General features: G+C 38.6%; 1 protein-coding gene across 1 annotated transcript; it reads right to left on the reverse strand.

Annotated features, from left to right (window-relative positions):
- Positions 1-217: 217 nt before the first annotated feature.
- On the reverse strand, positions 218-13137 carry LOC137716219 (uncharacterized). The gene is made up of 17 exons (XM_068455646.2): positions 12618-13137; positions 12416-12506; positions 12189-12307; positions 11631-11821; positions 11319-11529; positions 9733-9970; positions 9058-9476; positions 8029-8164; positions 7515-7720; positions 7004-7347; positions 6741-6837; positions 6450-6668; positions 5401-5640; positions 2094-2303; positions 1583-1852; positions 1230-1433; positions 218-805 (listed from the first exon to the last, which is right to left on the reverse strand). The coding sequence occupies exons 1-17, from the start codon at positions 12888-12890 to the stop codon at positions 641-643; spliced, it is 3633 nt and encodes a 1210-aa protein (XP_068311747.2). The 5' UTR covers positions 12891-13137; the 3' UTR covers positions 218-640.
- Positions 13138-14172: the final 1035 nt, after the last annotated feature.

Below are 14172 nucleotides of genomic sequence, written 5' to 3' on the forward strand. Positions count from 1 at the left end.
TACTGTTTATATTCAATTTTAAATAAAAAAATTTACGATAATTGCGAAACATATGTGATTTGAGGATCCCCATGATCCTCACAAACAGAATCCGGCAAGGATCCTCACTCCAATATCTCAACCCCTAAAAAAAAGGGACAGGTACAATTATTTAAGTCGAGTTGACGGAAATTTTTTCAAGTGCTCGGTATTCAACGAATCTAGTACTTGATTCGGGGCTCCAAAACTCAAAATTTTATAATTGAAAGCGGATTGAAATTAAAATCAAAATTTTCAATCCAACTTGATCCTGCATTTGACAAAAACATTGTACCCGAGTTCAAGTCTCATCACTCACATCTGTATCGCTTCCTAAAACTTAATTCAGGAAGCCAAGAACAAACACATTCAAGGCACAAAAATGCACATCAAAAATTTTCACACGTCGTTTTATCTTTCCAAGGGGACTGTCCGAACCCCCGATCTGGGTCGTGTTTCTGAGACTATCAAATCCTCGAATGCAGCGAATTGCAAAAGACATCCCTAGTCTCACTGTATTTGTAGACGTGATCCGCGTACCACTTTATCTTTCTTTTCAGTCAGCTCACCGACCCAGTTTCCCCAAGCAGCAGAGTAGTATGTTCAAACCTTTGTGCATCCATCAGTCCTCTGTGCTTCTCCTAATTTTCTTCTTCATTTTATCTTGTGCCCGGTATCTCTCCCGTCGTTCTTCCCTCTGGCGCTTTTTAGACACTTGTTCTTCTTTGACTTTCTGGACTTCAATTTCTTTCCTCTTTTTATCATCTTTTAGCTTGCGCTTCTTCATCTGAAAAAGCGGATGTGAAGTTGAAATACCTTAAAAAATTATTGAACTGCATAAAAGAGTCTTCAAAACAAAGACAAAACATAAAATGACATAACAGTTTCTTCAGATAGGGGACACCCCCTTCTTATATTCTTTCTACCCCAAAAGTGAAAAAGCCAAATACAAAATGGTTAGCAGACGGTCGATAGCTTTAAAACAAGTCAAGATAGCGGGAATATTAAACTGGTCACACTTCAGGCATACTCTGAGGTTTGCTTTCAAGGTGATACGCAAGCTCAATGTGTCAAAACTCAAAAAAGTAATCATCTATTACATTCGGTTACTCAAACAGATATATGCCTGCCACACCCTGGCAAGTTGTGACTGTGTATTAGTGTTGCACTAAGGACGAGGGTTCAAACACATTATGTCTTAAGGTGCATACCTTCTCGTTTCGTATTAATCCGAGATGCTGAACAAGAGTATGAACTTTACGTTCGTGAGGCTCCATGACAACAGCTCTTCTGTTTTCAAGAAGTGGCCTTTTCCTACTGGGAATATCCTTAGGCTTTGTTCCGAATGGCAGCACAGCTTGCAGTGACTTAGGAATCACCAACGGATTGAACTTCTTCAACTTCCTTTCAATTTTCTGTTGACACACAGAAAAGAAAATTACAATTGACAAGAACAGGACAATGAAAAACTAAAGAAAGAGAAGCAGAAGTACTGCCGGGGCAGAATTTAGAGTGAGAAACCATGTGCTGCTGCAATAAGTAGCTTCACATCATCAAATATTACCTTGTAAAGTGAATCCTTATTGACAGGAATAGGAATATTATGTTCTCTCCTCAATTCAGTAGTAGTTTTCATCCCTTGCCAGGTCTTGTCGCGAGGTTGCAGGGACGTCGTCAATGGGTTGTAAAATCGAGGAACTTCAACTCGAGTCCAAGCACGCAAAAAAACAATGTCACTCATCTTAATTTTGTCCTCAAAGGTGCACCTAGCAATCCCTTCTTTTGGTTGTCCACCCATCTTTTTTGGTTGGTTACCAATTTCTTCTTTCGCAGCCTGTCAAGGTTAATATTAATAAAAGTAAATTATATTAGCATCGTGGGCCATATGACGAAATGCACTCACAAATTTAATTACAATCTGTAAAGAGCTTATGTGTCTGTTACTCGTGAATATATATATATATACACACACGTGCGTGCGCGTGTGTGTGCATACTCGATCTCAACGCCAGCTCAACAATACCAAAAACGAATATCATTCCAGTTAGAAATACGGCAGCACTGACAGTTCATACCTTTTTGACCTGCCCCCGGATTCCACTGACAGTTCGAACAGCAGCACCTTCAAATCGAGCTATTTCAAGATCCGAGGTGAACATATCCTTTACAAGGGCAGTGTTCTTGAAAATCTTGCAGGGGTGACCAACTAGTTTGAGTTTCTTCACTATTCGTGATGCATGGTTGAACTCAAGCACAACTGCAGTTGCTGTGATCCTAAATTGTGCCTGCCAAATCAAATAAAGTAGCTTAGGAACAAAGAAACACAGTGTAGGCCTTAAAATTCGAAAATTCAAATGAAAAGAGAAAATTGGGAAAATAAATAATGCGGCACAAAGGTTTCTGAATGATTAGTTTTGTCATTTTTCATCTTGTGTGTTTTCTTTTTATTTCAGTGGGTAGAACGAGAGAGGAGGAACCTTATAAATAGGCTAATTGACAAAAGGTTTAGTCGACCCACTAAGCAAGAAAATCCACAGGAAGAGTTCATGAAAGGTAAGTAAACACAATGTTCAAACCAAACAGGTCAATGTGGCCTGGATATCATATTCGAACACCATTTACTTCCTTTCCAAATCAACGTCATTCCATAAAATCTGTTTATATGAAATTAAACCTAGACATTCAAGGACACCTTATACAGGTAGCCTGTGAAATCACAAACTCAACTTGCGTTCCAGGTCTAGGCTGGTTAAATAAAAATTGTCTTAAAGGAGAGAAAATAGCATAACCAGCACTTAAGTGCAAGAACAAGACATAGACCAGTGTGTTGTGGATTGAAATTACGTACTCGATTGGTACTGTAGCTCAGCAAAGGGCAGAAAACAGGTTTAGATTCCTAAGAGACAAATATGTCTATGGTGCAAAAGAAACACAAGAATCCAAGAAGACGCATGATGTTTAAGAGAGAGTAGCACTGGAAGAGTCGAACTTCGAGCGACTGTCCAAAATCATCAAATCGCAAAGCTGTAGTAAGCTAGCCTCTACTACATGACCTTGCAGCTTATTTTCTTATTTGGTTTATTAGGAGTTGACGATGTGGCCATCTTATTGTCCGATTAACAAAGTTTGAGTAGTACTTCCCAAGTTCCAAACTCTCCATTACCAACAGATGTGGCAGAGTTGAAACCTTACCCATGCATAATGGTTTCAATTCGAGAGAGCCTGAATGGGAGAGGCGAAAACACATTGATCGAAATCTCCACTGTTCTGAATAATGAGAGACTTTGAAGAAGACCCTTATTATGTCTATATAAAGGGACTATTGTACTAGTTTTGAGAAGAGAGCAAAACAATAAATTGTACACCACTCAAGGGATTAGAGTGAGAGAATATTGTGAAGTGTGTGCGAGAGAAAAGAAAAGAGATAGTGTATTTCTTGTTCTTGTTCTTTCAGGTTTTTCGTCAATTCCTAGTTCTAGAGATTTGGCAAGATTATTGGTTGTACTCATTATTGATATAGTGAAAGATTGTTGTTGCTGTCCCGTGGACGTAGGCACATATTGCCAAACCACGTAAATTCTTGGTGTTATTTATCTTGGTTATTTGTTTTCGATTTCCGAAGTTTGTTCTATTTTTTCCCATTCTTAAACGCGATATTCTCAACAAGTGGTACCAGAGCCAGGTTTGGCTGATATCTGTTTAGATTGGAGGGTGCAATTATGATGAAACTCACCCGCTCCAACTGGGTTACGTGGAAATCAAGAATGGAGGACATGCTTTATTGTAAAGATCTCCATGAGCCAATTGAAGGTATTAATAGCAAGCCAGCAAATAAGTCTGATGCCAATTGGACCAAGATGAATCGTAAAACTATTGGTACGATTAGACAATGGGTGGATGAGAGCATCTATCACCATGTGTCTAAAGAAACTGATGCGCAAGCTCTTTGGAAGAAGTTAGAATCCCTCTTTGAGAAGAAGACCGCTGCCAAGAAAGCATTCCTTATCAAAGAGCTTGTCAACATGAAGTATGCGGAAGATGTTAGTGTAACCAAGCACTTGAAGAACTTTCAGAACATGATCAATCAGGTAGCCAGTATGGGTTTGAATATTGAAGAAGAGCTGCTAGCACTTTTATTGCTAGGATCCTTGCCAGATAGTTGGGAAACCTTCATCGTAACAGTAAGCAATTCGGCTTCTAATGGCGTACTATCGATGGATGCTGTTAAGGATAGCATGTTTAATGAAGAAACAAGGAGAAAAGCTTCAGGTGCAGGCGCTGGACAACTCTTTGTCACAGAGAAAAGAGGCAAAAATTCTGGTGAGACGAGATTCAATGGTGATTGCCACTATTGTGGGAAAAAGGGTCACATGATGAAGCATTGTCGTAAATGGAAAAAGGAACAAAAGGATGGGAACAATACTGCAGGTGTTGTGACCTTCGATGAAGAGCTTCTTTAATGCAGATGATTGATGGTTTTCTGGCAAAGAAGTCTATAATTGCCTTTGCCAATGACGATGGGTATTGCGATAAGGGGGAGCTTGGTCAAGAGAAGTCTAATCAAGAGGGTCTTGGTTAATAAGTAGTTCGATCAAGAGGAGCTTGATTATGGGTAGTTTGATCAGGGGGAGTCTGGTCATGAAACATTCGATCAATGGGAATTTGGTCAAGAGGAGCAATCACATTTTTTTTTGGTATACCTTCCTCATGGTCTGGAGGGGGAGATTGCTGGGTTTTTTCCAACCCATGATAAGTTGTTCTACATCTATAAGGAATTATAGTCTTAGAAGATTAAATTGTTTTCACAATTGGAGTTAGTTTCTCAATTGGAGAAGGATTCATAACTAGATTCCAATTAGGATTAGTAATCTTTATTGAAGAAGACCTTTATTATGTTTATATAAAGGGACTATTGTACTAGTTTTGAGAAGAGAGCAAAACAATAAATTGTATACCACTCAAGGGATTAGAGTGAGAGAATATTGTAAAGTGTGTGCGAGAGAAAAGAAAAGAGATAGTGTATTTCTTCTTCTTGTTCTTTCAGGTTTTTCGTCAATTCCTAATTCTAGAGATTTGGCAAGATTATTGGTTGTACTCATTATTGATATAGTGAAAGATTGTTGTTGTCCCGTGGATGTAGGCACATATTGCCGAACCACATAAATTCTTGGTGTTATTTATCTTGGTTATTTGTTTTCGATTTCCGGAGTTTGTTCTATTTTTTCCCATTCTTAAACGCGATATTCTCAACAAACTTAGTCCTAATTGGATGAATTTTATATGAAATATATATTTAAAGTAGCTTTGCAAGCTACAAATTACAAAGAGATGAAAGAAACATAAAAATAAGACAAAAACGAAAAGAAAAGAAACTTGTCAAACCTGATTGTTTGATAAATTCTGGAAAGCAACCACACCAGTATTAGGAGGGGCAAGAGGGCCCCAAAACATTGCCAGGCAATGCATGTGTTCAGGAGTGTACTTAAGCATGCGATGCCTTCCATTGCGATCCTCAATAGCATAAACTGGTATTGTTTGGTATCTCCTCCACCCAATAGAAACAATAAGGGGATCGTTATTCTTAAGTACTTTCTTGTGCCACCTATGCCGCTTTAACCTGACCTGAAAGAAATGGAAGACATCATCTGATGAGATTAAAATTCTTCATAAATATATGTGAACATTGAACTCATAAGGGGCTGTGCAAGTGCTAATCACTAAGAGTGACTGCCTATTAAGACCTTGACATATTTTAACCTGGGAAATTTGCACCAATGCCACCTGGACTTATGGGTGTGCGTAAATACCACTTTTAACTTGGATGTACCACCTCTATCGAACTCTGCTAGAAATCCCGTCAAAATTCATCAAATGTTGGGGTAAGAATTTCTTTGACTACAGCTTGTCTTCAAGGAAGCAAAGATATGTTCCACAAGCTTTAATCAATTAAATTTTTACCCTAAGTCATCTAGTTGTCTTCAAGTGGTAATAACCTTGAAAAATGGCTCGCATGTGTTGCAGATGATACGTTTTGACTAAACTTTCATAGAAAATAATGGAAGTACATTTGCACTAATACATGAGTCTAGGAGGTGACAAGATTTTTAGTTTGAGTGGCATTCACAATTTTCCCTTTTAACGTTTTACAGTCTCTTAGCAATTCATGTTAAGTAAACGAGGCAAAAAAATTCGAATACAAATCTCTGTGTAAATCACTTTTTTCGTGCCTCTTTCTATGTGTAAATCACTTGGTTATTATCTATTTGTCTAAAACCACCAATAAATAACATAATAGTTTTATTAAAATACAACCACACATTAATTCTTCATGAGCATGAAATAGAGAAGCTATCGTACACATGCAAGCGGGGAGGGCCAGTATAAAAGGAAAAACAAAAGCAGTAAAATTAGATATTTTAATGTGCACTAACCTGCATGTGTCCGACATTTTCTTCACCAAGACCAATTCCTCCAACCAAAATAGGATGACAGGGATCAAAATATTCAACCATCTCATAAGGGACATCATGAACCTCCAACCGTAGGTATGTCCCTGTCCGAAAACCCTCTACTTCTAATTGGGTGGCCTCATCCAGTTCATTGAGTTCAGCAATATTCATTTGCTTCCGAAGTTCAATCTCATCCTTCAACTGGAAGAACTAGGCGTGAGCTCCCACAACCGTGTTGTGCTAAACAATCTTAAATATATGCAGGAATTTTACCTTGTCAAAGTAGTCACTTTCTTTGGGTTGGTCTCGACCAAACTTGCCTTCAGGTTTAGTATCAAGCTCCTCTTCAGATGCCTCAGCTCCATCAAACGTTGGTTAAATTAAGGACACAAAAGTAATTTCAGAATTTCTCTACAAATATACACAAAATATGACCAAACACAAAACAGAAACGTTCCTTGCTTTTTGGTGGTGGAAGAGCAATATGTAATTTTTTGAAAAATACATTAAGAAGATATTTCAAGTGAAAAGGATATTGAGCATCAAACTTTGCACGAAGAGCTAGCTTTTTCAGCCTTCTCTCCTCCTTGGCCGAATCTTCCTTGTGGTCTGCACCATTGCTTGCGTCATCTGAATTATTCCCGCCATGCTTCTCACCTGTTTCTAAATCTTCAAAGTCACCATAAAGATCATCATCATCTTCAACTTTAGCTTTTGTGGGTTGATTTCTTTGAGAAGCTTTCGACCAATCACCAGTGACAAAACGATCACAAATACCCTCTCTAAGCTTTTCCTCTTTCCAATCTTTGAGATTCGAATAATTTGTGAATTTGGAACAGTCCTCAACATCCCAGTTTCCACTTTCTATTCCTCTATGTTTCTGCATAAACAAAACAAAAACAATAAAATGAAACACGCACTCTCAGTTATGAAGGTTATCCCAATAAGTTACCTCAGAATGGAAAGATATATGATTCCGTCTTATGTAAAAAAAAAAAGCATGCACCTGTTACAGTGAGATATAAACTAGTAGTTTCCAGAACAAACCTTGTTTCCTTCTCCTTTTGGCACAAAAAAGTCATCATCTTCATCACTTTCATCATCTGCACTACTGCTATCATGATCTTCATTGCTAGAAGTTGTTGGCATTGATGTTGATTTCCCATATACAAGTTGCATAAGGTTAATAGTTTGCCTTGAAGAAGCCCTTTCTACCAAAGATTCTTTCCACTTTGCAATGTTCCCCGTTTCATCTAGTATGAGGTGAAAAAAAGGGGGGTAGATAGAATTAGAGAACAGAAATACATTGTGGAATCTAACAAATAGAAACATTACAATATGTAGGAAAATGATGGATAACATTTTCAGTTATATACCAGTTTCTTATTTATTTTTAACTTTTATCAACATACATAATATAGGGTTTGGCATCACAAACCGTTCACCCAAAAATGTTGTATGCTTGTATTGTATCTGATATACAAAACATATGCATAGCTCTTGCATAGAAAATAAGAATTTCACACCATACAACAAATTTGCAAATTAGGAGTAAATTTACCATCTGTTTCATGGAGATCTTCATCTTCTGCTGAAGACTCTGAACCAGAAGATCCCTGAATATCAACATCATTATTGTTGTCATCGTCGTCGTCGTCATCATTGTCACCTTCTTCTTCAGCCTCTTCAGCTGAATCCTATAATGGAATAATGTAGAGAACATGGGCATAAGATTTCTGGTTTCATCCATATATAGATTTCTTTCCACTACTTGTATTATTGATTCTTCACATCCATAATCAGAAAAATTGGTTTTTAGAAGAATTTACATCTATCATGCATATATATCCAACGCTCAATCCAGAATTTACATGATGGTAGAGTCCACCAGAAACAAAATTACACTGCTTAGTTTCATAGAACTATGACCACGATTAGACATTAATAAAGTAAATGAGAAGAAAAAAAATATTAGATTGTTTATATTCAATAATAATGGAAGTCATCTAACAAACTAAAAGGCCGATTGAGCAATAACATAACCATGCAAACACCAAAGTGGTAAATAAAAATAAAAGCTTTTTGATTTGTAGGACCTCCATCATATTTTTTGCCTGTGGGCAAACACACACACACATCATATTTTCTAAGGCCAAGGTGAGGCCAAGACGTTTCATGGATAGCCTCGTCTAGGTGATTGCCTTGTCTAGGCGATTGCCTCAAGGCATAAAGCAATAGCCTCATGGTACCTAAAATTATTATAATATTTTGTAAACAATCAAGCAAGCATGTCAAGCAATCAAATATTTGACTATTATTATCATTTCTATAATTCACGTCATAAAGTCATAATAAACTAATAGAAACTAAGTTAGAAACATAAAATTAGCATGAATTTATAAAAACCCTGCCCAAATCATGTCTAGGCAATAGCCTAGGCGTTTAGGCTAGTCTATAGCCCACTCCCACTTGGCATAGGTGTTTTCTTCATAGCCCCACCCCAAAAACCACCTAGGTGAATCTTAAAACTAGTTGTTTAAAACATTGATGATTTATATTCAGCAGGCATGATAAGTTTAACTTTGTTCACCTCCATATTGTTATGATCAAGGTCATTTCTAAAGATAACTTTTCGCCTTGACCTTCCATCATGAATCTCAACATGTTCTTTCAAGTGATCTTTAAGAGTAGCATCTGATGCATCTTTAGGAGCTGCTTCATTCTTATATAAAGATTCTGATTCTGAACCATCAGAATCCTCCGCATCGCTTTCTTCAGCAGAACCATCACCTTTGACAGCTTCCCCAGACTGATATTCCTCTACAGGCTCTATCATAAGATTCTGTTCTCGTGATTCATCAATATCTATTCCATCACTATGAGCACTCAATAATAAATTGGGCTTCCGGCTAAATAGATTAATGAAGCTCTCCTCTAACTTTTCATCAACCGAATATTTTGTGTTCTGAAGAGATTTTACCAAAGCCACACCCACATCTTGGGGGTTTCCTGTTACAAGAGAACACGAGTGTCAAGGGAGGAAATTGATTGAAGCAAAAGGAGAAAAAGAAACATGACTTTTCCTTCAAAAATAAAAATCGAAGGTGTCAATGTAAGAAAGAGATCTCTTCTTCAAAAATGAACTAGGGAGAGATTGTGACAGACATATACATAGAATGGAATCAAACTAAATATATGTATCTTTGAAATGCTCAACCATATGCACTAACATGCATACAAAAATAATAACAAAATATATAAAAACCTTGTTTTGTTGCTTCGCCTTTTTCATCAAGGTTTGAAAACTGGACAAAGTGGTCATTTATGTTTATATAGACAGCATCTTTATCATACAGGAGATCCCCAAGTCCAGACATAGGTGCATAAAACAGTTTTTCCTTATCACGCAGTCCCTTCTTTTTGGCAGCTGAGGGTAAAGGACAAGGATCAGCTAATCCTGTCATGCCAGCTAAACTGTAATCCCCAACACCTGCAATATGAATCTGATACACAATGTACATCAGACAACTATATATCGACAAAAAACAAAAAGAGTACGAATTATATTTTCAGAGTGTTGTCTTTCCTGTGAGACTGACTCCAATATCAATTAATTCTTAAGCAAAAATGCCAAAAATTTTTTTGCAAAGTTCCTAGAATTTTGAAACACATATAAACAATGCACAATCATATTTACTTATATCCGGAGCTTCTTAGTATAAAAGGAAAATGTTATGCTAGATATTACAGTGAGTATAAAAAATATTCTTGTGATTTTTGGGATTCTCACTAGGAGAACAGGAAACCTTAAAAAATCCAACAAGAAAAAAGAAGGTATCAAGTTACACAATCATATGCATCAGTATTTAGTTGAAACAATTAACTTTCCCAAGCATCAGATTACACAACCATTAATTTTCAAATGCACTCTTGAAAGATATTTTCAAATAAAAAAATAGAACCGCTTAAAAAGCCTCAAAACACTACTGATTTTGTATCTCATCCTGTTAGGATCCTAGTTATTGGGCTTCAACGTACTCTCCTTGTCTAATGCCAGCCCAATTAATGTTGTCTAAAGCCCCGTAGTACTTTTATATTTGACAACATTAATTGGGTTGGCATTAGACAGGGAGAGTAGAAGCCCGTTGAAGCCCAATAACTAGGATCCTAACACATCCCAAAAAGCTGAACCCCTAAGATGCCTTTTTGATGGGTAGCATTTTCATTAGAAAAGTATTACGGGCTTTAGACAACATTAATTGGGCTGGCATTAGACAAGGAGAGCAGACGCCCATTGAAGCCCGATAACTAGGATCCTAACACATCCCAAAAAGCGGACCCCTAAGATGCATTTTTAATGGGTAACATTATCCACTTAATGCTTGCCCCAGTTGATCTGACCTGATTCAACCAAGCGAGCCCTACTGTTGTTTGAGTTTGTTTATAATTCTATAAGCCTATAACTTAACCCAAATGGGTGCTTATTCAGTGGCATTCCAGCAATCAATCCTACGTTATCCAAATACTCATATAATCCAATGTATTCTCTGTTATCTATTTTTGGCTGAGACAGGCCTGTTACAGGAGCACCAAGTAACCAACCCAAAAATGTGTGCTGGGGGGCAATAATCTAGACTGCCAAGTTTGAACAAAACAAAGGAGCTTTTCATTTAAAAGTTGTCACAACGAAAATGAATTCCTGGCTCGATCCCTTCACTTGGAATTCCAGTATAGCATTAAAGAACCTCTCTTGACCTAGTTATAGGCTCCTTTTATTCACAGTAATACTCTAAATTAATTCACATAAATTTATAAAGGTAATAAGACAAGCTCTATAAGTCAAGCACGTACCTTTGTTCCTTTTCTCATGTTACATCCCCGCAAATACCCATACAATGTGACATTTCTATCGCATTTATTATTCAAACGCACTTTTTCAGGTGGAGTGACATCTTCAAAACGATCTACCAAAACATAAGGATGAGCAGTTCTCCAAGATAAAGGATGAAACTTCATAACGGATATGAAACGCGCCAGGTTGTGAACTTCACGCTTGACATACCTATTTTAAAGCAGGGGGAAGATAATTATGAAATATGAATTGAATTCATAATAGTTGTCAACTTTCACACATTGACTGGATCGCAGAGAGTTACTACTTACTTTCCATGAATGAGACCAGATAAATAAAACAATTTAGCTCCATCATATATTTCAGTCCAGAAACGATGTTTGAGGTGCTGCTTTGTTTTCCTTAATTTCTTTACATCTTTAAACTTGTCGAGGTGTGTAAGAACTCCCATAACCTTTGGGAAACCATGAACTTGTAATATATTCAGGAATTCAAATGTTTCCTGCAAAAATAAGTGAAAGCAATACAATATTATAATATAAATATCTTCACAGGATATTGATGGATAAAATGATAAGCTAAATGAATCCCTGACTAACAAATGAGAGGTATCACAAAACCAAGAACATCCACCGAATCAACATTGAAGCAGAGCCATGTCCGTACACATATTAATGACATCTATGAGTGTGTGTGCACACCCGCACACTTGTGCGCTTGTTCAATAGCATGAGACGAGTTGAACTCATAAATATTCTAATAAAAAAAGTTACATATTTCGGTCGGTGTTGGGATTTCCATTGAATTTAAACCATCCAAGTGGAGGCGATAGACGAAAACATAAGAAGATTAATTGTCTCGAGTCTCACCATTTCAAAACCGTAGCTTCCGTCTATAAGTAGTAGTGCCAAATCAGCAAACTTTGCGGCATCAATCATACCATTGATATCATTAGGGCACTCCACGAACTGTACCCGCCTTTGCTTCCCTAACACAATCAATTAATCAAGCGTTTAACCAACAGTCCTCAATCCAACATCAAATTATATAAAAAAAAAATATTGCAATATCAGAAGTAAAGGTTGAAACTTGGCACCTGAAACAATGGTAATCGGGCCTCGAACATCCGGTAAATTATGCTTGGTATAATGCTTCACAAGCGACTTAATCAACAAAGACTTCCCAACCTACAAATAAACAACAAGAAATTCAATAAAACTTATCAATTCGAACAAATTAACTGCAGTTCGAACGAGATTTACACAACGCAGGAAATATATTGCAGTGATTATATGTACCTTCGGAGGTCCATGAACCAGAACGACATACGGAGCCGGCTCGCCGTACGAACGGTCGATGGTGGGGACGTGAAGGCGGCGCTGCTGCTTCTCGACGGTGCGTGACTGAAGACGCTTGGCTTTCCCGGCTGATTGGCAAGCGAAAGCCCTTGGGTTTGGCTTCTTGCCGTTTTGGGAGGCGTCCGGCTTCTTCTTCTTGTCGGCCTTGGCGCCCGACTGCCGGGACCTGTGCTCCTTGTGCGGCTGCTCCTTGGTTCCGCTGTCTATCGCCATGGCGACCTGATTGAGAAACCCCAGAGGTCGCGGAACAGATGTACAGTGGTTGTGTACTTCGAGCTGCGGCAATGGCTTCCGCAGTGGTGTGGCGGCTGGTAGTTTTTGTTGCTCTCGGTTTTGTGGTGCTGTGCACCGGCCTTATTGAAACCTTTTCTCTCTTGCGAGAGACTACGGGGTTTTGGGAAAGTGATACGAGCCATAGGATTGGATGGGTTGCTGAGATTTAACTGGGGTTTTAAAACCCGAACGCAAGAAATAAACCCATGACCCGATTAAAGGCAAATTAAGGGTCCATTTGATAATGTTCTGCAAAATGTTTCTAAGAGATTACGAGAAATAGGATTTTGTATGTGTAGTAGTTTAATCCGAGAATTTTTTTTTTAAATGAAAAAATCAAAACTGTCTTTATTAATATCTAAAATGTCTATAAAATAATAATAAATTTGTGCTTGGTATTAATGTTTTTGTAGTGTAACTAAGATGGTGGTGGCGGCGGCGGCCACCCTTGTGGTGGGGGTGATGGAGATGGATAATATGCTGCTAGTGGTGATGAAAATGGATATGAAGATGGTGGAGTTTGGTGAGACAGTGGTGGTAATAGCAACGGTGGTGTTAGTGATGGCAATGGTGGTGGGAGGTAGTGGTGTCAAAGATACTGGTGGTGGCGGTGGTGAGATGGTGGAGGTGGTTGTTGCCATGGACGTGTGGGTGATTGTGATGGAGAAGGTTGTGGGGGTTGGGGTAATGGCGGTAGAGAATGTTATGGTGGTGGTAAGGGAAGTGCAAGTGGTGGTGTTCATGGTGAGACGAGGACGGTAGTAGCTGCAATGGTTCCAGCGGCGACAATGAGACGATGAAGGTGGTGGTGGCCATGATGGCGCTAGTGATGGGTGTGACATCCCACATCACCCAGGGGATTGATCCTTATATGTATATTCCCATCTCTACCTAGCACAAGGCCTTTTGGGAGCTCACTGGCTTCGGGTTCCGTAGGAACTCTGAAGTTAAGCGAAAAGGGGGCTAGAGCAATCCCATGATGGGTGACCCACTGGGAAGTTGCTCGTGAGTTCCTAAAAACAAAACCGTGAGGGAATGGTAAACCCAAAGCGGACAATATCGTGCAACGGTGGTAGAGCGGGCCCGGGAAGTGATTCCCCCCGGGCCGGGATGTGACAATTTGGTATCAGAGCCTAACCCTGGCTGCGTGTGTGCTGACGAGGACGTCGAGCCCCTAAGGGGGGTGGATTGTGACATCCCACATCACCCAGGGGAGTGATCC

The sequence above is a fragment of the Pyrus communis genome, chromosome 3 (assembly GCF_041283825.1).
Source record: "Pyrus communis isolate YQ-2024b chromosome 3, ASM4128382v1, whole genome shotgun sequence".
NCBI lineage: Eukaryota > Viridiplantae > Streptophyta > Magnoliopsida > Rosales > Rosaceae > Pyrus > Pyrus communis.

What these genes read in the sequence shown, in the direction of transcription:
- LOC137716219 (XM_068455646.2), bottom strand. Translation starts at nt 12,890, where the DNA reads ATGGCGATAGACAGCGGAACCAAGGAGCAGCCGCACAAGGAGCACAGG. An exon ending in TTGATCATAACAATATGGAG is followed by an intron (nt 8,165 to 9,057) that starts GTGAACAAAGTT and finishes ATTCCATTATAG; the next exon opens with GATTCAGCTGAAGAGGCTGA. An exon ending in ATAAGGATTCACTTTACAAG is followed by an intron (nt 1,434 to 1,582) that starts GTAATATTTGAT and finishes GTGTGTCAACAG; the next exon opens with AAAATTGAAAGGAAGTTGAA.